The sequence below is a fragment of the Centruroides vittatus genome, unplaced genomic scaffold (assembly GCF_030686945.1).
Source record: "Centruroides vittatus isolate TY-2023 unplaced genomic scaffold, ASM3068694v2 contig_461, whole genome shotgun sequence".
In the NCBI taxonomy this organism is placed as follows: domain Eukaryota; kingdom Metazoa; phylum Arthropoda; class Arachnida; order Scorpiones; family Buthidae; genus Centruroides; species Centruroides vittatus.
In genome coordinates this window covers 1,077,046-1,103,086 of record NW_027122257.1, presented here as the reverse complement: position 1 = coordinate 1,103,086, position 26,041 = coordinate 1,077,046, and the positions used below count along the sequence as shown (strand labels likewise).

The 26,041-nt window shown below is 32.8% G+C and overlaps 1 protein-coding gene and 1 long non-coding RNA gene across 2 annotated transcripts in view; both read right to left on the bottom strand.

Moving 5' to 3' along the window:
* The window catches only part of LOC136977598 (uncharacterized), a 33,565-nt gene extending 15,550 nt beyond the window's left edge, over positions 1 to 18,015 (bottom strand). Inside the window, exons 1-2 of the mRNA XM_067273126.1 lie at positions 17,938 to 18,015; positions 3,782 to 3,816 (exon numbers count right to left, since the gene is read on the bottom strand). Of these exons, the coding sequence (XP_067129227.1) occupies positions 3,782 to 3,803 (22 nt within the window). The 5' untranslated portion in view covers positions 3,804 to 3,816; positions 17,938 to 18,015. The remainder of the gene's footprint in view (positions 1 to 3,781; positions 3,817 to 17,937) is intronic.
* Positions 8,292 to 17,387, bottom strand: LOC136977599 (uncharacterized). Its single transcript, XR_010881114.1, has 4 exons — positions 16,864 to 17,387; positions 11,420 to 11,797; positions 8,551 to 8,655; positions 8,292 to 8,476 (listed from the first exon to the last, which is right to left on the bottom strand). It is a non-coding gene; the product is annotated as an uncharacterized lncRNA (long non-coding RNA).
* Positions 18,016 to 26,041: the final 8,026 nt, after the last annotated feature.

The window sequence follows — 26,041 nt, the reverse complement described above, 5'->3', positions numbered from 1 at the left end:
CTTTGGCTCACGGGCTCAACATGATATCGTCGACCAATCGCCACTCTTTGATTTAAACCCAACGACTGTTATCCTAATCGTCGTTCTAATGGTCGCTCTCCAACGGACTCCTCTCCAACGGCTAGCAATTTCAATTTACAGGAATACGTTACAACACAGAAAGGTAGGAATCACCCATCTCGCGATTCTGACCACGACAATGTCTTTTAAATGCCTGCCAATGAGGAACAAACAGGTCCGAAACACAATGTTAAAAATGTGTGTGTTCAGGTGATTTAAATTAATATTATTATTTCTGATCTGTAAGACCTAATTGCTGCATCCATAAATACAGTATAATAAGTCCTGTTAATTGATAAAGTACTAGTAGACGAGATAAGTTTAAATTAAGTTAAGGACACAAAGGCATATTAATTAGAATCAAAAGATTCATTTAAATAAACTTTTGAACATGCTGCAGTGGATTTTATTTGGACCTAAGGAAACACTGCTGTACTGTTTCCTGAGTTACTGACAGCTGTTACTAATTCCATCTCAGAAATGCCACACTGAATTCCTCACTGAATGAGAAATTAAAATTTAGAGTTTGTATTTTGATTTGGACTCTATAGGTTTAGAAATTTCTTGGGTACATTATATTGATGGATACTGCAGAAATGGTTTACCTAGCAGTCAGCAATGCTTTGGATGTCAATTATTTTTATATCATTACTTTTTAATATACAGTAGAAAGAGAACAGGTCCATCTTTCCCATTGATTTTATGGATTTTATGCTTTTGAGCACGTGAAAGATGTAATACTAGAACATACTTTCTCCAAGAAACCCACTGGCTTTTCCTTTGATTTTTCAAATGTGATTAGACTGCCAGTGATAAAGCATTTTTTGAACTTCTCAAGCTTTCTTTTGCTTTGTTTTGTGCTATCTCACATTTCTGGTTCCATCATGATTTCGGATATTTTGGATATCTAATTGTTGTTTTCCTCATTGTGCTCTCAGCTGTCTGATGTTGCTAGGCAGCCAGTGTGGCTTGAACAGGTCTACGGTGGGCACAATCTTACTAAGAAAGATATAGTCAAGAAGACTCAAGCAGCTAAAAGAGTAATGAAAATCACATCTGAGAAACAAAGAACATTTAAGACCTCATAATAGAACCAGAAACCAATCTGACGACAGAAGAAACTCGGTGAAATGTGTTTTATTCTGAAAAAGAGGAAGACAAAAGAGGACCAATGCCAACATATGCTATTAAAGATTTTTTGAAGTGGAAGGATGTCAGAACAATGGTCTTAGAATGTAATCCAAACCAAGTTGAGGTTACTAGGCTTGGAGGTCTCTACAATGACAATGCTATTAATTACTTCCAAAAAACCCGGAGAGAAAAGCAATCAACATTGGACAGATTCTTTAATGCCCCACAAACGGAAAAAAACATGACTGATAAAAATGCAAGACTATATATATATAATATATATATATATATATATATATAGTCTGGTTCCATCATGATTCAGATATATATATATTAATTATTATTATATATAAATAAACATAGTAAGAAAGTACAGTGGAACCTTGCTTAACGAGCATAATTTGTTCCAGAATCATACTCGTAATGTATACCCAAATATTGTATTGTATATATCTATCTTCGATATATAGGGAACGGATAAATTTGAATTTAGGTTTACTAGATTTATAAAGTCTTAGTTAATCAATTAATACACTGCTGGCCATTAAAATTGCAACACCAAGAAGGAAAGCAAATAAAAAAAATAAATTTATTTTTATTTTTGTTGTATGTATTATTATTATATTTATTGTACGTAAACAGTACGGCATGAAGACAAAATGATTAAATTTGCAAACAGTTTGGGGGTTTACAGGGGTGTGAAATTAGTAGAAACAGTTTCCATCCCTGGCAGCTAAAACAGCCCTTATCCGGTTAGACATGGAGTCAAACTGGGCTTGGATGACAGAAACAAGCAACTCATTACATGCTGCTTCAAGTCTATGCCACACTTCATCAACCATATTAGCTGGAGAGAGGTGGCGGGCCAGTCTCTCAGCAACCCATGACCAGATGTTTTCAATTTGTGAGAGATCTGGAGACCGTGCAGGCCATGGCAACAATTGAATACCCTCTGTATCAAGGAAGGTCAGAACACGACATGCAACATGTGGTCTTGCATTATCTTGTTGAAAGATGATGTTTCGCAGACCTTGAAGATAGGGCACAACCACTGGACACTGGACTGGCTCACAATATGTCTGTCCTCATGGATGTCAGAAATGTACCTATCTCTATTCAAATTACTGTCGATCCGAACTAGAGATGTGCGTGTTGTGTACCCAATGGCTGCCCATACCATCACACCAGGTGCAGGGCCCCTATGCCGATATCGAATGCAAGCAGGCGATGAGCGGTCTCCTCAGAGCCTCCAGACACGTATACAGCCATTAGAATGCTGCATGCAGAACCAGAACTCGTCTGAAAAGACAACATTGTGCCACTCCTGTATCCAGCTTTGTTGTTGGGCGCACCAGAGTCGCTATCTCTCTCTATGCTGCATTGTCAAGGGAAGCCGAAGTAATGGTCGTCGTGCTGACAGTCCATGCTGCTGCAAACGTTGTCACACCGTACGAGCAGATACTGGATGTGCTGCAAACAAGCCCATTTCCTGACTAATGGTCCGTGATGTGGTTGTACGGTTTTGCATGGCCAACCTCACAATATGTCTGTCCTCATGGACGTTAGTCATGGGAGGGTGTTGAGATCCTGCATGCTGTTCAGTATGACCCTCAGCAACCCATTGATTCCATATTCGCATGACAGTGATTGGATTTCGACCAGTGCGAAGTGGCAATATCACGGAACGATAATCCACACTCTTGATAGGCAATGATCCTGCCTCTATCAAATTCGGACACTTGCTGGTAAGCATTTCTTCTTCTTATTCGAGGCATAACATGATATTCTGATGAAACCCCGACCTTACAAAGCGATTTCTGAATGAGAAATCCACTGCACAACTTTTCTTTTATGCAGTGCTTCAGATGTCGTTTGTCCCTCCTGCATCGTCTAAATGAGCTGAAATACTAATCATTTGCATATCCCAACCTTTTCTTCCTTTCATATGATTTTGATGTTCATATGATCATTTCTTCCTGGTGTTGCAATTTTAATGGCCAGCAGTAAATATACTCAATCCATAGTTTATGAGAATTAATAGCATAGCCATTTAATATAGTAAAATAATACCACCAATTAATGAAAAATATTTCAATATATTTATCTCTAGCATTAGTTAAAAACTTAATCATGCTTTCTTATATTTCATTTCATTGAATAGCTATTATATTTGACTATTATTAAATATCACATCTGTATAAACTTTATTTTTTTCAATAATTATCTGAATGTTTTACTTTTAGGCTTAAATTTACAAATTAGTATGTAGTCAATGCATGGCAACACGAGTGTTTGACCATGTGTGTGTGTGTGTGTGTGTGTGTGGTGTGTGTGGTGTGATCATTTGTCCCCCCAAAGTTCAACACATGTAGTTGACTGTATTCTACCGATTTAAAAATTGAACAAAAGCATTTTGAAAACAACTTCTCGAACAACCCCGGGGAAGATAAATCAACACAATAAAACCTTCTTAATATCCCAGTATGAACAGATTTAAACCTTTGTTTAAATCTGTTCTGTATGCAATCTTTATGATCAAGATTTTGTCATACATAATTTTAGTTTAAATGAAAACAAGAGTTTAACATACCAACGTCAAGATCTGAAGACATCTCTGGATTCCTGCTAAAAAAATATTTCAATATAAGTTTATAAACTATAAAAATGTTTCAATAAATAAAAGTTGAAAAATATACTGCACTACACTGGAGAACACCGGGATATGTAAAATACTGCATTCTAAGAACCTATAGGAGTTCTTCAGGTGTGAGATTGAAGAACTCCCAGCAGTTCGAAAACGTTTGTGGTGATAAGCATCCTTTATTTTTTTATATCACACGGTTATAGGTTCTTAGAATGCAGCTGAAAAATATATGCCATAGGCCAGGGGTCGGAAACCTTTTTTTGGCTACGGGTCAAAATCAACCAAAATGTGTGTATTAAGAAGACGTTTCAAGTCAGTGGTATTTTCATTTTAAAACAGTCTTTTTTGGTGAATAATAAGATAAATTTTATTGAGAAAATAATTACAATATGCTTTAAACTTTAAACATAAAAATTAAAATTATAATTATTATAAAAACAGACATAATTGAATGAACTTTATTTTTCTCTTCAATATCAATGGCTCCCCTGATGCTGAACTTGTGATGTCAATTTAGTCAAGTCTGGCTTATAGTTATAAGACAAATAAAGACATCTGAATTTTCAGTAGTTAAGCTGCTCCTGTTCTTACTTAAAATAAATTTTGTGTGTGAAAATATTTGCTCACATTTATAAGTTGAACTGAATGTGGACAAAATGGCAAAGCCAATTTTTTACAGAGATAAAAACTTCTTAGGTGCAACATGTTGATATCATGAAAAGATCATTACATTCTGATTTTTCCAAATCTTTCCGCAATGTCTTGAATTTATCCGTCCATAACACCGAACTTTTAAACTCAATCATTTCTAAATTAAAACTGTAAACTTTAAGATATTGAAAATACTGCAAATCTAAAACATTTTCATCTATTTCGTCAGGCTTTATTATAAAAGTAAACACTTCGCCGTGCTTCTTAAAACTTTGAAATTGACTTTCAATGCACAAAATCCAACTTTCGAACATATTAAGATTGCTCTTATCAATATTTCCATTGCAAATGTGTCTTATGACAACTTATTTTAAAATTCCCACTCACATTCCTGATGGATATGGATTTTCTATTAAATATTGCATTTTATATAATTAAGAGCTAATAAAGAAGTATTCAAGTATCTGGATTCTTTAAAGGATCAAGGCACGGGTAGTGGGTGGGAAGTCAGTCATAGGAATACAAGCTGGTTGACAAGGTTGAAGGTAGAGAAGGGTGTCAGCTATTTTACGTGACAGAAAAATCCCACTAAAACTGAAAGGAAAGGTTTAAAAGTTGATGGTAAGGCCTGTCATGATGTATGAGATTGAAACATTGCCTTTAACTAAGAAAAATGCAGAGTGCCTGGATGCTGTTGAGATGAAATTGCTAAGATGGGACAGGAACAAAACATAGCATGGTGAAAGGGACTTTGGGAGTTGAGATAAATCTCTAATGACTGTGTTCGGTAGGCTGAGTTAGAGTTAAAATTGAGAGTTGACATTTGCACTTTAGTGCTCTCATTTTAAAATGGCAACCCAAAGTAGCAAATATGAGGAAATGATAGAAAATTCAGAATTTTTGAAATATTTACGATACTTTCAACATCAATGTAGTGATTTCTGTATAAGAAAAATTTATGATGAGAGAAGAAATGATTTGAAACAATTGAGAGAAAGTGAATTTATTTCTCAATACTGCATTAAAAAAAAAAGATATAATAAGTTATTAGGTTGATTTGATTAAAAACTTCAACCACAACATTCAGAAAAATATTAGGTACTTTCCAGATAGTTGTAGGAGATTTAACTTCTTTAAGCCAGTCATCTTGTTGCAAAGCAATCAATTTCTGTTTACTTATAGGGGAGTTAAGTACTGAATATATTCAAATTCCAAGAAAGTATTTATTCAATTTAAGAATAATAAATCAATAATGTCTTTAATTATATATCAAAATATCATTTGATCATAATTTCAAACGTGCAGCAATATAAGTTAAACTTCGATGCTTTAAATTTTACTCCATAAAAGTTAATGGATATTTTTTCTAATATTAAAATGTCATATTGTCATCCTTATAATGAATATAAAAATATCACTTTTCTTTAATAAAGTACTTGATATCATAAATATAATACATCATGCTGTCATGTTTAATTTCTTTTTAATTTTTTCATGTTTTTACAGGTTAGTCAAGCTTACTATAACATTAAATTTCCTGGTGTTTATAGTGCAATTGATTGCACTCATATATTCATTCAATCACCGAGTGGAGGTAATGCTGAAGTTTATAGAAACAGAAAAGGGTATTTTTCTTTAAATGTTCTAACTGTTTCTGATGTAAATCTTTTGATTTGAAATACAGATATCCCTTGATTAATGTGGTTATTAATCCCTCAATGTAACCATGTATATCAAAATCACATTAATCAAATACAGTATCTATATTAAGTAAAGACAGCCGATAAAAGCTGCATTAATTAAAACTTCTGCTGAATATATAAAGGTTTGCCACAATTAATTTTGTGTTAATCAAATCCTGTGTTAAGCAAGGGATACCTATATAGTAGTACAATGGCCAGGAAGTACCCCTGATAGCACAGGAATCTTTGTGCAATGTTTAAAACAAGGCAAATATCTGCAGATCAGTGGTGTGCTGTCTATGGAAGCTGTGGAAGTGCCGCTTTCCTTGTATTTTCTAAAATATAAATACATATTGTGCAATTATTTTCATATTTTAACTTACTTTATATTACTTAAAATTAATATTTTATTATAACCAAATTCTGTATTTTATTACAAATTTCTATACACGTGAAAAACAAAGATTGCTATTGTATATTCAAATATAAATTTGTATATGCATATTCCCAATGGAAGTGCTGTATTGTTGAATACAGATCAGATTCCATGACAAAAACATCTGAATGGTGTAAAGCAGCTAGATTACAGGCATTCACGCATGCGCTTTACAGAGCACCAACCTCTGGCGGTTTAGCTGGTGGATGCTACACACCAAAATATCGTATAGCACTTCCAATGATTCCAGTGGTGTAGCTACAGTTCTCCGGGTCAGGTGCGGAACCAGATTTGTAGACCCCCGAAAAAATCTTTTGGGTCTTTTTTCTTGTGATTTTGGGGCCCCCCTCCGCCTATCGCTTTCCAGGGGCCCAGTGCGGACTGCACCCCCTAGCTATGCCACTGAATGATTCCATCCATTAGCCACTCTGGTAGTGAGCTATTTGATTAAGTGCATTGTTTTAAGATTAAAAAAAAAAAAAAATAACATAAAATATTCTTTACTTATGTATGTTTCTTTACAAAGCTATATTTAATTATAATTATATTGACAGATTTTCAGACACAAAATATTTAGAATTTTTATCACTTTTTGATGTTAATTTTAAATATTACGAAAAACAATTTTTAATACTTTAAGTAAATTTTAAGGAAAATTTTTTGATTTATCTAAATTACATAGTAAATTGCAATATTTATATTCATAGACTATATTGGCAAGTCACACTTACATATAAAAAAATATACCGTATTTTACGAACTATAAGACGCACTTTTTTCTTCGAAAAATTGCTTCCAAAATTCAGGTGCGTCTTATAGGTATTAAAAAAAAAATTGCTTAAAAATTAAGGTGCATCTTATAGTCTGCAAAAAAATGGTAATTAATGATAATCTGAACAAAGATGTACTAAAAGAATTATATGAAATAATATCATTAATTTTTATGGTACCATCTACGAGTGCATGTGTTGAGTGCAGTTTTCCAACCATAAAATGAATTCATACATTCGCAAGAAACACTTAGTCAGATGAAAGATTGTCATCACTAGCATTGCTTTCAATGGAAAAAAGAGCTCTTAAATACTTTGATGGAATCAACAGCAAGCAATTTTTATGATAAAGTAATCAACGACTTTGCAGAAAAAAAAAATTGCCGAATAGTTGTTGTTATTATTTTTTTATAAACTAAGTTTTTATAACTTTTGTTTCGTGTCAATTATCTATTTTAGAATTAAAATAAATTAACTGTTTATTTTTCTCATTTCCAGTATTTGTTTAAAATTTTTATGGAAACACAGCTTCCTGTTTTATATCATCAAATGTTACCACATACCACTGCTGCAGATTATCATCACCTTATTGGTGATAATGGTTTTAGCTGTAAAGTCTATCTCATGACTCCTATTCTAGATCCTGAAATGAGGTATAATAGTGATGAGTTTTAGATACTTCACTTATTAACGTTATAATGAACATTTCATATATTTTAAAATAAAGCTTTGTTTTGTGAAAAGTTTAATTATTATTATTCAAAAAAAAAAAACAATACACAAAATACATATGGGACACAAACACTTGAAAAAAAATTTAATATATTAAAAAAACAAAATTCAAAGATTAAGAATCTTTTATACAATATCTACATATTTTTGCATAAAAATAAGACTTAAAAATTTTTCTTGTACTTTTGACTGTTTTTCTATTAACAGCCTGTTCATGTTGTGTTCTTCAGTCATAAACTTGAGGTTTTAATTTGTGTTCCTTTTCAAGGTTTCCCACTGTAGTTTAAGCTTGTTTGTAAATGGCTGAAGTTGCTTCAGCTGGTTTTCTTTTTCTGTTTTGAATACTTTTGCCATCCTGAGTACTGGAACCCTGATTAAAATGTAAGTAATTCGTTATAAGATAAAAATAATTGTATTCCATAAAAATTTTATTTTAAGATTTACCTACTGATTATTAATGTTTTAAAGTCCTTCAATATAAAAATAATCTGAAAAGGTTTCATTAACTTCTACATATGTAACATCACTAGTTTGTGCAGTAGATATTATCTGCAAGAAAAAAAAATTGTGTTATTTGCTAAAGAATGAAAATAAATATATCTGAACTTGACATTTTAAAAACTATATTACTATATACTAATATTAACATATCATTTATTAATAGAAAAATCTAGATAACTGTCAGTTACAAAACTCTTACAAGTTATTTTAAATGAAAAGATATGAAACTTATTAAGATATATACAATTTAAGTAATGTATACGGTATATACTTTCGGTTAATGTAACCCTTGGTGCCAAGATGGCGGCTCGTCTCTGATTCCAGCAAGGAAACAGTGGAAGGCACGTTCTAACCTAACCTAACCTATTCTAATAATTTGGTTGCTAATAATTATGGTAATTTATTAGAATAGGTTAGGTTAGATTAGGTTTTGCAGTGTTTCGGTTCACACCGGCAACTCCACTCTCTATAGAATTCAGTAATTAAACTGGCCAGAGTCTCCATAGCAATATCAATAAATGTGATGGTAATTCTTACTTAGACGGTTGAAGTTAACGAATACACGTGTGGTCAATGGCGCTTCAAAAGTTAAAACGTATCAACAAAAATCAGCTCTTAAACTGCATTATTATTTCACTAACTTATTTACGACGATAAAAATGCAGCAACAAATACCGTATATAATAGGCGTTTGCGTAACATTATTGTTTCCTGTTGTAAACAATAATGTTACGCATTGTTTCCTTGCTGGAATCAGAGACAAGCCGCCATCTTGGGACCAAGGGTTACATTAACCATACTTTCATACACTTTTATATTTAAATTAGTGATGTAACGAATATTCGGTTACTACTCAGTATTCAGCCTATTTTTCGCTATTTGGCCGAGTACCGAATATTTAATCACTATTTGGCCGAATACCAAATACCCAAAAACAGGAGTAAGAAATAACAAAAACACAGTAAATTAATCATTTTGGTAACTTTTATTAATGCTGAACATTAAATTATAATTATTAAAGCTAATAATAAATAGCATCTAACTCTAGTATTAATTATTTCGTAATTAAATAATATTATAGCCTTTATCTAGCCCGATATCTTATGGCATTGATGGCGTGTAGGTTAGAATGTATTGGGCATTAATGTTATTGTTTAGTTAATTATGTTATATTCGTATTTGTGTATATTTTAATATTTTTTATGATATTTTAATAATGAATGAGCATTTCTCATTATATACAAAAGATAACATTTGAAATCATGTTAATTTTAAAAATATTCACAAAAACAATAGCAACAAAGTATCACAAAACTTCACAAATAGAAACCCTCAATAATATATTTGAACTGTTCCACAACTGGGGAGAAACTAGACTATATGTCCCCACTAAAGTATATCCTTAGGGTACTATTCAGTCTACAAATAGGTAGTAAAAACAAAATTTTAGTGCTTAGAGTTAAAAAGATTGATTGCAAATAAAATAACTTATAAGTTATAACTTATATCTAAATACCAACAACTGCTGAATCATATCGGGCTATTTACGGCTATTACATAAATTATATGCCAATTTGGCACTAGAGGTAGACGTTAGGCTCCATCTCATATTAACTTTAATAATTATAATTTAATTAATTAATTAAAATAATTTAGACCTACTGGAAGAAAAAATCGTAGTGACAGCGGGCCAATAGAAAGCAGGGTGTGTGATCCTTGCCATAATGCAGTTTGCGCACCAATTTTCGTACGAGCGTTAATCAAGCCGAATAGTTTGGCCATTTGGCCATGCTCCTGGCTGAATATTCGGTATTCGGCCTGAGGCCGAATATACTATTTGTTACATCACTAATTTAAATGAAATTAGTATTTTTGATGTAGTTTCTATATGTGTATATATAATGTATGTATATCTTCATTATATCAATGTATAGTGTATAGTTAAACATACTCTAAATAAACAACATTCTTTAAGGTACTTTACTTTGAATGTAAATTAATTACAATGTGAAATATGGGACAGATATAGGTATTTCCTCAGTCTCTTTCCAGCATAGAGATGAATTGCATTGATTAATGCAGCTGCACTAAGGGTTGGATCGGCCATCTGGCAATTCTGGCACGTTATATAGGAAATATTTTAAAATAAATAAACACACACACACACACTATAGACCAGTGATTCTTAACCTGGGGTGTGTGCACCCTCAGGGGTGCAAGAGAGCATTTCCAGGGGTGCGAGAGAAATTTCAAAAAAAAAAGCTAATGTGTGTATGGAAACGGAATTTGAAAAACTAGACTTAGAACAGTTCTGGTGTAAACAGTTAGAAGCTTATCCACAACTGGCAAAAGCAGCACTAGAGACACTTTTACCATTTGCCACCACCTACCATTGTGAAATGGGATTTTCAGCACTTTTGCACAAAAGCCAGAAGTCACTTAAATGCATCTGATGACTTACATGTGGCTCTTTCAAAAAAAGAGCCTCATTTTAATAGAATTATTATGAAACAACAACAACAACCTAGCCATTAAAATTTAAATATTGCTTTTTATGTTACATAGTAATATATATTGTAAATAAACATGGCATTTGTTTATGCAATAAATGTTTTTTCTTAAATAAAAAATATACACACATTTTTTTAAGGGGGTGCAAGAGCTTATTTTCATATTCAACGGGGTGCTGACCACTAAAAAGGTTAAAAACAACTGCTATAGACATTTGCACATTTAATACTTGTCATTCAAATATACAGTAATACAAGTATTATAAAGTAATTTATTGATAACTGAATAAATATTGACTTACTTCAGATCCAGCTATATCTTCAACAGCTATTATACAAGTTGTAGCTATCTCTGCTATTAAAATATATGACTAATTAATTCAAAATTCAAAAATTTTATAAATTATTACAGTACCTTAATACTTACTTGTTTTATTTTCAGGATAATTATCACAATTATTTTCAAAAGGCTGTGTTAGGACACTCATAGAGAGTAATTCACCTATTCCATTTGTTTCTATTAAAGTTGCCTCCTGTTTTATATAATTTGCTTTTTGCTGTGCCAGTTCCTTCACAGCCTTCTTCATAGTTTTGTAGCAATCCTGCAGTTGCTTGCTTTTCTTTAATGAGACACTTGGGGTATCATTGAATTCTTTGAATATTTCCCAGGTGTCTCCCTTCTGTTCAGACAAAATTGCATTGGTTTTCTTATTTTCTATTATTCTCTTATGTTTTTCTACTAATTCTAGTAGTAATTCTTTCTAGAAATTGCTAAAATTACAACAAGCTTTAATGTCCGTTTATGTTTCTACCATTTTCTATACATGTTTGCTTGCAACCAATCAAGACAATGCTTACAAAAGAAGACACTTAATCTTGAACACAGGATTGTTTTAAAACATTTAACTCTAGTGTAGTGAAATCATAGAGTTATATTTTTGACTGAATATGAAAGACAGGTAACTAGTAATCTGTAACTAAGAGTAATTTGACTCTGAGTTAGATTTAAACTTAAGTTTGTCAACTCTCTGTTTAACTCAGTCTACAGAATATGGCTACAAGAAAATTAGTGTGTCAAGAGTGCAGTAGTCTGGGCATCTGGAAAGAAATCCTTTGGATTACGTTATAAAACATGTGATGAATACAGATCTTCCCAAGAGAAGGAGAAGAGGTAGACTGAGATATGGTTTGACAATGTGTTTGAAAATATGATGGCTCTTAGAATTGGGAGAGGACAAAGTAAGGTGGAAAAAGTAATCTGCAGAAGTGACCCCAGAAGAGTGAAACTAATAAAGTGAAGAACATACAATTACAAATGCTGCATTTTTTCTTAGTTACTTGAATGTGATACTGTGTAGGAGAAACAAAACACAAGGTTCCGTAAAGTCCTTTATTTTTAAAGTAAATTAATTACAATATGAAATATGGGACAGTTATAGGTAGTTATTCAGTTTCTTTTCCACATAGGGATGAACTGCATTGATTAATTCAGATGCACTCAGGGTTAAGATTGGCCATCTGGTAATTCTGGCAAATGCCAGAGAGGTGGATGCCCTCTGAAGCTGGTTAATATAGTGCTGGCTATATAATAAATGTAAACAAGAAATGCATAATTTTAGACACCCACAAGAAATCTCTTATGTAAACATTTTAAGGGTGCTTATTGGTTAAAGGTCACACTGTGTCACATGCCATATTTCAATGTCATGCCACATCAAATAACATCAATTTGCATTGGAGTAAAAAAAAAAAACATGTTATTTGAAAGTTCAAAATCAAAATTTATTTCAAAACAACTAACATGATTTTGCTAAAATATTACAATTAATTACTGTTTGTTAGTATTGTTACATTAAAACTTTTACTTATTACTATATGAATAACAATTTATTCTCCTTCTCCTAGTGTAATGATTCAAATTTAAATTTTACAGGCAAAACTTAATGACAGTAATTCCTTATCCAAACACAAAGTTAAAACTGAAGGAAATGACAAAACCAATCATTGAACTGTTCATCCATGTATTAGCCCGCATGTCAAAATTAAATGTTCAAATTTAATTTGTTACAATCTCCACCTTGGATTTTCACACTCTTAACATGACTGAATTTTATTATCCTTTTTGAATAAACATTAATCATATTTGTGCAAAATTCAAATGTCATCATTTTTAGATGTAGGCAAATTGAAAAAAATGGACAAACAAATCATTCTCCTCAATAGTACCTCAAACCAAAAATGCTGAAATGACAGAGAAATTTACACAATAATAGGTAAACAATGAATTTTTTTGCAATATAAATCATTTATTAAAAATAATAAATTCAGAGTTTAAATACAAAAATTATTTTTAATGTTTTTGAAAAAAATAATTTGTATTTAAATTATATTTTTTACATACTTTAAATTACTGAATTGAGTCCCTACTCAAAATTGGCTGCATCATTTCTTAAGCACTATCATAGTGCATGATGTCAGAATGTGACACGATGTGCAGGACTTGTACCATTTTAAGCAAAATATTAACGAGTCATTAATTACGTGTTGCCTTTTCCTTTAATTGAATGAGGATTTTTACAAAAAAAATTTTTAATACCAGAGCTAAATTTTGTGTCCTGGAAATATTTTTATGTTGGTTTCATAGAATTGTTTCAATTTGAAACAGTAAAATTCAACTTGACACAACCAAGCTTAAAGACTGATTACGCCACCTAAAAACATTTTTCTCCATACAAACAATACACCAGTCTTAGTTTCTGATACTCTAAAGATGATGTTCCCAATTTTTTTTGCTTAACAATTGCTTTTTATGTTGATACATACTGGTAATACCAATACATTACAAAGGGGGTGAATTAAAAATTAACAATATTTCTTATAAAACATTATTGTAAACATCCTGGAACCCCTCATTCATGACTATTTGAAGTGAACTTTTCACAGCAACAATCACCTCATCTGTATTATTGACAAATCTGCCTTTCATGTATGTTTTTGTGTGGAGAAAAAGGTGGAAGACCACTCAGGAGTCCTGTGGCATATCCAGAATTTTGAGAATATGGATGCTGTTCAAGACAGATTCAGAGATTGATGCATGTGCCTCCTGTCATTTTTCAAATAATGTTACTCATTTGCTTTAGAATCAACTTAGTTACTGAATCTTACCTAACTGAAGTCATGCGATATGCATTATTATATTTATTTTTATTTTAAAGTAACAAAACCAACTGCTTTGATATCAAAAACTTGGCATATCCAGGAAGTGCTTGTCATTGTTTGGATACAATTTATAGATCATGTATTAGAATTAAATTATATCAAAAACATTTTTTGCTTTTAGATAAATCAAACAACTATTAAATTCTGTATACTGATCAGCAACTTCTAGAGAGATAGAGCAAGAAGTGAGGTATTATAGTAAAAAAAAATTTGTATTAGATTATATTTGGCAAAATAAATATTATTATTTTAAACTTCAGATATTTTGGGATGAAGTATCGAAATATTGTTCATATCACATGATCAGAACAGAAAAATCGAGACTAACCATTCATGCAATTTCATTATGCAGAGTGATTCAATATTCAACAACTTTGGGAACAGGAAAAGTAGCACTAAAAGTATCTTAAGAATGTTTTTTTCCTTTATTATTGCAATTGTGATTAAATCATTATGTCTAAGATAGCATAGCTTGGTTTATTCTGCAAATGATATAATAGCATTTGAGGATAAAAACCAAGTAGATAGCTGAGATCACTACATACCAACTGCTTGAATCTGTCAAACTAAATTTTTTAATGGTTTGATTTGGAACTTTGATTAGACCATGTATGGTATACTAGATTGAATTTGTTCAGCTACTTCATTCGGCAGTTCTTCATCTTGCATATAGCCAGGATTTGTATTGATGAAGTAAAAACTGTTTTTGCCAAATGCCTGTAGCAACAGAAATACAATAAAAATATATGTGTTATTGACGGTGCTCATTTTCTAAAAAGTTACTGCCAATATGCAAAGTGACTAAAAATAAAGTTCTGTTTTAGGAAAAACTAATACAAATTAAAAAACATTGTTTATTTTTGCTGACTGTATACATTTATATTGTGGCATTTATAGTATTTTCCAAACTGTTTATCTCCATCTACATTTTCTTCCCGAGCCTGTATCAAGTACCAGCCAGCATTACTTTTTCTGCTATCTGCCAGTACAGAGTAGTGGTGCTAATTCTTACAATTTTTTCAGTTAAATTTTATGCACTTTAATACAATTGAAACGTAATTTTTTCTCTTTTTCCATTTTGTTCTCTGCCTGAAAAAAATGCATGTAACTTCATCAGATATTTCTCTCTTCCAATGCAAATATATAAAATGAATTTATGCTACTAGAATTACCATACGTCAGTACTTTAAATGCTCCATACAAGTCCATACCGTACTTAGAAAAAAATAAATAAAATGTCCATACTTTTCGACTGACGGGACAATTAACAGTTAAATCTGACAAAAGGTGATAAATTTTTGATGATTATTATTGCATCTGTTGACTACGTGACAACATTGTAACAGTTCCGTTCCTTAGAGAATTAATTCAATAGTACTTGTTGTCTAAGTGGTAAAACAATTTTCTTATATTTAAAATTGCATTGTGTTCCGAAGGAAAGTGTAAATTGAAACTTTATATTATATGCCTACATTTACCAGTTCGAAAGATATGAACAAATTCCTTTTATTTTGCCTCGATATCCGAGTACTTATAATGCTAATCTGCCTGTATTTTGCTTTCGACTGTTATGATAACCCTAATATTAATAACTTTAGTTATAAATTATGATGCATGCCTTTCTTATATATATACTTGTTATCAAGTTATCAGAGTAACGATAATATTCAGTGAATAAATGCATTAACATCTTTTTAATGTTATCTAATTTAATACATTTATTTGATTAAAAGTTTTATGTTCTTTCTATAACAACAATCCATTTGTTACTAAATATTTCCTGTGTACAGAAAAAAAAAAGACTTTCTGGATAAAAATTTCAATTTTAAGCTCATAACTGTATACAGTAAACAACACAATTATTGAAGTATCTTAACTTAGACAATTTTTATGTATTTTAAAGTCGTAAAAAGTATATGTGACTGGTTTTATTGAATATCATAAAAATTTCATATTTTAATATGCATCACTTGTATTGATCATTGATCAATACATGCGAAGAATGTTAGGATTTCAGAATAATCGATAAAAGTTACGTAAAATACTCGTTGAAAAAGCTACGTAACATTTTAGATGTGAAGATGGCGAAATATATTCACTTTCAAACACGAAAAATCGAAAATACGTCAAGTATCTGCATTCCGCCTGACCAATCGACGTAACAAATGAATTGGAACAATACGTCAATCAAACAATAAGATGGACGTGTGACGTAAACGGGTAAGGCTAGTGTTAAGCGATCGGCAATTAAGAAAAGTAATTGATTAATAACGGAATTCCGTTTCTTCCTCATCTCTTTTTACAACAATGGCGCCAGTTTAAACATAAATAGCGCCATCTGCTCGAATAGCTTAAACTTTTGTTTTTAATGAGTAATTTTCGGTTATTATTGTTATTAATTTCGTTATAGTTTTAACGCGTCGCATTTTAATATAATTGTAATTAAAACGGGCGATTTGATGGCGACGGAGGGATTATTAATATTATTTTTTTAAAACGTCACGATTGACGTCATACAACGTCTTACCTTTCTTAATTATTCTTCCATCAGAAACTTCCCGTATTGGTCGACTCGAAAGTTTCCGACAACCTTTAAAAACTTATCTGCTATAATTAGTCGGAGAAATGTGATAAAATCGAAAGATAATACTGAAAAATTGTTTGGAACCGTAGGTAAAGAGCTATGCACCATATAGCCTCCAAGCAGACGTCTTTCAAATACTACTAGAGGGCGCCGTTTCGGTAAGTGTCTGACGTCATCGAGTGTCATGGCGGCTTTCGATTTTACCACGAAGACTTCTCAATTTTCTGACAAAATGAATCGAATTTGGCGAAAACGATGACGTAGAAAGAATATTAGCCAGGACGCCATATTGATGGACACAGTGGCCTGCCAATGATGCCATTTTGCTTGTAATGCATTACAATGAATGTTTTTAAGCTCAAAAACGAGCGTTAATATAAATTATAACCATTAAAGACACAAAATTTAATAAAATTTATACGAAATCTTTACTTCTATGTCGCTTGTTAGCTTTAAAACATACTGTAGTGTACAATGGTATTAAATTCAGGGTGTCGTGTAATACACAAATACTGTACAGGCCAAAGTATAATAGTGTAGAATTACACACAGATGTATAATAAATGTCTGCACAATGGCATTTAACACTACAAAAATGTGAAATTCTTTAGACATGGCCACTATTTAAAATGCAGATGTAAATAGATTTTGGGTATCATAAGTAGGTCCTAGGATTTCATGGTTTTTATAACAAAATATCTTTACTGAAATAGAGATTAAGAATTATTTTTAAGTTTCAATAAACTTATTACATCTTTCTTAGCGTGCCATTAAAATCCGTTATAACTATTTATATAACGGGTTTATAATGAATAGATTTGTTAGTCATATATATTTATATTGCTTCGTTTGTGTTTTTAATACTGGAAAAGTATATGAGTTGTTTTATAATTAACCAATTCATATAAATTAAATATATATTTTTATATGTAGATTTAAACAGAATTACAATTAGAACAAAGAGATTCAACCTTGAAATATATAAATACAAAAAGGGCGATTGACAACTTTTCTCACCAGAGGGCCGGGTGCAATGCGTTGGCAGCTGGCGATTGGTTGACCGGAATACGCGTGATGTGTCTGGCAAACAATACTGCGGCGCCATACGATTAACCAATAGGAAGAAGCCAACGCCTAAACATCCAACGGCCCTCTGGTGAGCGAAGCTAACTGTATTGTCAGACAATAGTTTAAAAAATAACAATGGAAAATAATTAGTATGCGTTAGAGAGAGAGAAAAAAATAGGAAAATAATTCCGTACTTTTTGTTCTTACGGCGCATAAAAATAGCTTATTGATATATTAGTTTAATGCATTCGAGAAAACAATAAAGAAGTTGCACCGAAAATATTTTGTATCTAACAAACAAATAAATTACAACAAAAATCTATTTTAACAATTTAAATTACATTGTTTACTTGCTTTAAAGACATACCACATTTTTAGCATAAAACTTTGAATGTTGGTATTTGTAAACTGAACACTGCATCTACGGTAAAAACTTGTGTCATACAAATTGAAACGAACTACATTTCATTGTGTTGAAATTATTTTAATGGAATATAAATAAATGTAAGATCACAGTATACAATGGTAGTGTTTATGGATGTTTCGATAAACAAAATTACGATGAGAATTTTTTTGTTATTTTCGCAATGTAATTTGAAAAGTCTTCAAGAAAATCCATATATTTTATACTGGTAACTTAATTTCATATGATTTATGAGTATAAATATATTTTTGTATGATTAATTTTCTCAGATCTATACAATAAATCATCATCATTCTCTAAAACTCTTTAAGTAAGATCAGGGTTTATTGTTTTACTCTTGTAATCTCTCCTAATGCTAACTAGTCGAACGGCTAAGATGGGAGCCGACCTCTCTGGGAAACCGGAAATCGAGTCCGCGCGTATGAATGGTCTGTTTCGGATATGTTGGGCCCCGTTCTAAACATCCGGTGCCTATTGTGCTTGCTAAAAGTAGTAATTTTGTAGAACATCTTCATAAACATTAATATATTTCAATTTTATAAAATTCAAATTATATAATACAACTATTTACGGAAAGATAATGACTTTCGTGAAAAAATCAATATGGTCATTTAAAAATAAAATATCGATTTTGAATATTCCGAACTCATTTTCATTACTTCCAGTGTTTGTAGATGTACAGTACATCGCTTACAGATAGATCAAAGTAATGATAGTCATAGACTAATCAATGGTGCAATGAAATTATTTTCTATAACCAACCTAAAAAATACTCACGTTCAGTTTAACTTGTTCAACTGAATAGTTTATAATGCTGTGAGTTACGCATCACCTATATGGGGCTTATCTAACTACCAGAAGTTGAATGTGATACAGAACAAATTTATGCGTAGAATGTTTTTGTTAGAATTCAAAGTGCCAGGTAGCGCTTTAAGATTAGAGTTAAGCAGATTAGTTTTACTGCACTATTTATTAAGAGATGTGTGAAATTTCTTATAAAACTTGTCGACAGTGGTGGTATTGCATCTAGGCTTGCCCATTAGTTATATCAAAAACCAGTACAAAAAATCTCAAAAGGGAATTGGATTGGACAATTGACTAAAGCGGTAAATAGTTTTAGTCTCTCTATAGAACCGTTTATATACTGTCCGGAAATCAGTCGAGATCTGTGTAACCAACTAATCCAAAATGTACTAAATAATCTACTGTATCGTGATATAGAAGATATTCACTTACGTATTTCACCGAAGTGGTACAGCTTTATACTGACCTTCCCTAACATTAATAATTATATATTATCTAATTTGCCGTTTAATGCGAAGAGACTTTTTTTTTTTTATCCAACTTCGACTCAACAGTGATGTTATAATGATAGATAATAAGTTATATATGTTCGCTAACAATATATGTCCAAGATTCAACATGGAGTTTTCTAAATTTCATCTGTTATGCGAATGTGAAAAGGCTAATGGGCTAAGGCAAAAATTTGATCTCTTATGCTTAAATAAGTGTATTACGGAAAAAGCGATGTACAATTTACTTCATGTAATAAAAACAAGTACAATTTACAATTTGTATACTTATGCCAAAAAATTTGTATTGATCATTGAGAATTTTTAAATTTATGTAAAACATAACTCCCTTTGTAACAGGTTTTGCCTATTACGATTAAAGAGTATTTGAATTTGAATTTGGATGTATATCGCTTTTGAATTTGTATATATAGTGGAGCATCAATTAATTATCTGAACTAACCAGGACTGAAGAATTTTGGTTAATCAAACATGGTTGAGAATATCCGAATTACACAAATGTGTAATAAGAACTAAATGTTATTGAAATAATGTAGTAAAGTACATATATAAAATTGTATACCATAACTTTTTTATACTGGCACTAAGGGTTTGTATGAGAGACCAAGGCCATCGAAGCTTGTATGGGGCCGGATAAACAGACTTCTGTGCCTCTTAGCGGGCCTCTTTAGTCTTTTAAACAAAATACGTACAATCTTTCTTTATTTATAAAGCGCAATCTTAAAGCTTTCATTTTCAGTTAAAACAAAAGCATTTTTTTGTAAACATTAAAACAATTTATGTATTGTTTACGTTTACGTTGTATTTTAAGTTGCAACGTATCGTTTCTGTATATTTCTATGCCGTATGTATTTTCTGTATTAATTGAATCTGAACGTCTTCGTGTTATTCGCATATACCGATACTACGTTTTCTGCATTGTGTTTACACGTGTTTGAGAACCTAAATACAGAATGTCTTCAAGACTTATGTCCAAGTTTCGGATACAGATAAGATTCGTTTGATCAAATCACTTTCCTAATATGGGAATTTTATTGGTAACAGAAGTTTTCGAAGTTCTTTTTCCGAACTTCCAAAATTAATTATGAAATTCGTCCATAATTAATTTCTTTCCTCGATTTTATATCATTCTGAATTCAGAAAGTGAAAATAATAAATATACAGTGAAACCTCGCTTAACGAGCACAATTCGTTCCACTCGTAATGAGAAACACTCGTTAAGCGAACAATTTTTTCATAGAAATTAATGTAAAATACAATAATGTGTTCCACGCCGAAAAATTGCTCAAATGTTTTATGTATAACGTTTATTAAAATATAAAAAAAAAGGTACAATATACACTGATAAGGAGCGTGAGTCATTATCGTCTTTTCTTCTAGCACAGAATGAACCATCCTGGAATGAGAATTCGATTTGCAGAAACAAAAAAAAAAAAAACTAACTATGTTAACTAAACAACTAAAAAATCATAGCTCCAAACGATATGCCAAATTCTTGGGTTATGTAAAGGCTATAATTAAATATTAGAAATTAATTAATTTGACTACAGGTAGGCAGTTATGATTCCATCTCGTATTAAATTTAATAATTATAAATAGTTAATTTTTAATCCAGACATTTCTAAAATTTAATTTGGAATCGGTCATTAAATTTAATGACCCAAGGATTTGGCATATCGTTTGGCGTGTTTATTACATAACGGGCTATGGTTGTTGATGTTTATAAATAATACATGTAAACACAAGTTTGGAAAAACATGTGATCACAAGCGACACTAAGATGCTAGCGGAACGAGTGCTAAACACAGACTGATGGAGCATGTCGCATGCGCACAATTCGGGACTTTCCCTCTCCTCTTCATTCTTTATGCGAAACATCGCTCGTTAAGCGAGGCAAAATGTTACAGTTTGTTTGCTCGTTATGCGAAATACTCGTTGTGCGAGGTGTTTGTTAAGCGAGGTTCGCTGTATTTTTTATATTCCAATTTTGTTTTCAATATTGACTTGTTTTAACATTGATAAACATTTATAAATAATAAGTAGATGAATATGTAGACATAATACATAAGTTCGATAAACCTATTCAGGTCCTCGAATCCTGTACATATTACTTACATATGTTCAGGATTCGAGGATAATAAAATAGGGCTTGAATCAGCCATACGTGAAATTTTTCAATTGTTACATTGTTGTTCCTAGAAACTTATTGTGTAACTGATTTTGCAAATTGTTTCTATAACGATAGGGACTCATATTAATTATAATAGAAGAAATTTGCAAAATGCTTTTGTGTCTTTTTCATTTTTTGGCTCTTTTTCCCCTGTTGGCCCTAAGAGGTTTTTCTTTTAAAAGTAATACCCATCGTGGATTCGATCAAGTCCACAATGGGAGCGGCCGAATGTGAAAGATGAGGTCTGACAAATCCGGCACTGGCCGAATGGATAAAATCATGAATACTGGTAGTTTGTCGTGGTAAATTTTAATGGAGAGCCGACCCCTGTGGAAAATTCCTGCTTGAAGTTTTCTACGGAGCGACTCTCCATTAAAATTTTCACTCGGGAGGCACTCTCTCTTTGGCAAATTGCTCATGTATTACGTTGGCTTATTCCACACTAAACCGAGCCTCCCACGAAAAACTCTTGGGTTGCTCGCCTGATTTCAGTCCTGAGTTTTTCATAGGTAAGCTACCCCTGTCGGCCGGCGTCATCACTTTTATATCAAGCTTTTAAAATATAACATAAAATTTTATGACCCATCTGTACCATGGTTAGATGGCCAAGCGGCTAAGTTGGCAACCTTCTGCTCTGGGGACCCGGTTTCGACTAGATCGAAAAATCACAGTCCCTCATCACCTGGCCGCCTCAGTGTAGGACTGGCCTGCAGAAAAACGTTATCTTAGTGCACTCATAGTGGAGTTTATAAAAAGATCCAAACTTCAGGCATAACAAATGTTACTGACCACCTTTATCCAGGCTTGTCAATATGCAAGTAAGCACAATGCAGAAAAAGAAATTATCAGTATATGCAAATAACATAAAGCTCTATTCACCCCTTCCTGATTCGTCTATATATAAGTGAAACTGATCATGGATTGTTCTCAATGATAAATTGCACGTAAAATAAAAGCCTAAATAAAAATTAATTATTGAGGCCCTCTTAGTGCTCACAGCGCGAAAAGAGTTATATCGCACGAGCTTCAACGAAAGCTCCTGCGATCACATGTATCTACCAGAATCTACTTCGTATATTGTCCTGGGAGGTCAGCTTTTGAAACGTCTTTCAAAAGTTTTGTCGCCGTTAGTTCTACCTGTTATATCGATCGAAATCTGAAACTCTTCGTCTTCTCTTTTTCCTTTTAGAATAGATAAAAGCCTTGGAGGGCAAGAAGGAGTAACGAGGTTGGAGAGGCTCTGGGCATTTCTTTTATAAAGAACGAGTCTATAAAAACAAGTTAATGAAAAAAAAAGGTATTCCGAGCGCATCAGCCGCATTGTGACTTTTACAGTTCGACGAAAAACGGCCTTTAATACAAAAAAATAAATTTTTATTTTTAAAAGAGAAATACAATAAGCTTTAATAAATAGAAGACTAACGTGACCTTTTTTAAAACTCCTTTCCGCCCTGCGGTTACTAAAAAGGTCCTTTTCTAATAATTCTATTATGAGTTCGACCAGGACTATAATGATGCGGAACCACTCAGAAAATTTTTTGGGTTTTTCGGCCCGTCCACATCCGGCTTCCCTAGAGCGATAGGCTGCCACCTTAACCGCTCGACCATCCTGTCATCGAATATTACATTTGTATATTTCCGTAATGTTAGTTTTATTTATAACAAAAAAGATATATGGCAAACCTTAATAATGTTCATTGGCATTGAAAAACCACTTCATTTTATTCATATTCTTTATTTAACGTGTTTCTTTACATGTGCATATGTTCAATAATAACCTCGATTTTCACCAGTTATGGAAATTACAATAGAGTATGTTAGTGGGAAATATAGCCATAGAGTATGATGAAGTACAACTGTATCAAGAACAATTTAAACTACAACTGTATCATTAAAACAAAACATCTAAATCTATTGTATTAATCTTCTGTTAATTGTAACCACATTTTTTTTATTTTTTTGAAATTCGTTCGTTATACAAAAATAGTTCTTATGTATTTTTGCTAAACAAACCTTTATGTACAATTTAGTGGTTGTTTTTAATACATTCATTACTAATTCGACAGAGTTTGCAGTAGGGGCAACCGGTTCGTGTTCGAGCAACCGCCTGGCCACTTGAAGTTTTCTGATTTTTCTACGCTTGTGTAACAACTAAATAGGCGCAGTTTCTCTTTAAAAAATCCTCTTGGAAGGTACTCTTCATGTGTATCGTTCATGTGGTACGTTGTCTTATTCCATCAAACCAACCTCACAACGGCCGGATAGCCGACAATATAAAGATGTCAACCTGCCATTCTAGGAAATAGGGATCGAACCCTGGCATTTAATCCCAGGAATTTTTCATGGCAGTCCATCTCCCATCATGCGAGCCTCCGCTCTGGACCTGATTAAACTCATAATTAGCATGAAAAGATCATCGTAGACACCACAGGATGGCCGAGTGATCAAGATAGCATCCTACTACTCTGAGGACCTGAGATTAAACCCGGACATGTCAAAAAATCCCCAGGAATTTTTCAGGTGGTAATTTGTTTTGATAGGTCAGGCCCCGTCTCTCATCACCCACTCGCCCCATTGTGGGCCTAACCCAAAAAGACCCTATTAGTGTTGTTGATAGTCACGCGAGTGCACAATAGTCCACGAGAGGCAGTACACACACACACACAAAAAAAAACAATTATGTATTTTTTTCATGTGATTAGCAATATACAGGATTCTTTCGGATTCTAACTCTTAATATTATACAATATCCAAAACCGGGCTTCAGTAATGACTACGTAATGCGTTATTTTCGACTAATGCCGACATTTATAATTATTTATAAATGTTGACAATATAAATGTCATTTTAAATATATATATTTTCTTTGTGTCCTTAGATTTTGCAATTCGCCTTCATAAAACTTGGCCCACTCTAATGAGCAAATTTGAGATCGGTTACCAACCCTCACACGACACTACGTCAATAAATAACATCTTGTAAACGTTATCAGATCTTAATGCATTCGAATATGGCCCACCAGTGGCCGAGTGAATAAACCACTAAATATTGGTAGTTGCTCGCGGGTTCGCACCTGGCCAAATTGTTGGCCACGTGGAGTTTTTCGGGCTTTTCCCAAGTGGCTAACACCTAAACAGGGATTACGTTCTCATAGAAAGGATCGGAGGCACTAACAACCCGAAAAATTCCTGGGATTTTTCTACTTGTTCGAATTCGATTCTGGGTTCCCAGGGAAGTAGGCCGTAAGGCCATTTGTAAACAGGCATTGAAATAAACATCTGGATGGCCGAGCGGTAAAGGTGGCAGCTTACCGCTCTGGGGGACCCGGGTTCGAATCCGAACGGGTCGAATAATCCCCAGGAATTTTTCGGGGGTGGTCCGTTCGGATATGTCGGGCCCCGTCTCTCACCACCCGGTCGCCCCATTGTGGGCCTGGCCGAACCCATAATGGGCCTACTAAAAGAGGCCCTCTTAGTGCCCACAGGGCGGAAAGAGTTTAAAAAAAAAAAAAAAAGGTGACAGCCTACTTCCCTAGGGTACCCTGGATAGAATTCGGACGAGTTGAAAAACCCCTGGAATTTTTCGGGATGTTAGTTCCTCTGGGAAAGATTTTCAATGAGAAAGTAATCCCTGTTTATCTGTGAAAAAAGCCTGGAAAACTCCACGTGGCCAGCACGTTAGCGAGAAATTTTTCAGGTGGTGGTCGGTCCGGATATATCGGCCATGTCCCTTACCACCTGGCCATTGTGAGCCTGGCTGAACCCGTAATGGACTTACTAAAAAAGGTCCTCTTAGTGCCCACAGGGCGAAAAGAGTTTACAAAAAGTATTGAAAGATGTGTAAATTAGAATTATAAAAATAAATTTTAAACATTTACTTCCAATAATATTTTAATTTTTGCGTGATCGAACCTTGAATGCGAATCGACTATCCGAGTGTATATTCGGCGGTTGTTTGTATTTTTGTTAAACAACTAACACGTGACACAATTCTTCAATTCGATTAACTTCTGATGTGTACAAATCGTATTACGTGTTACACTAACGAACCGCCCGAGGTGATGAGATAGAAGGAATCGGACTTCCACTAAGAAGCTTCAAATTAGCCTCGCGCTAGTGTTTGAGGGCAAACTTCACATTTTTTTCT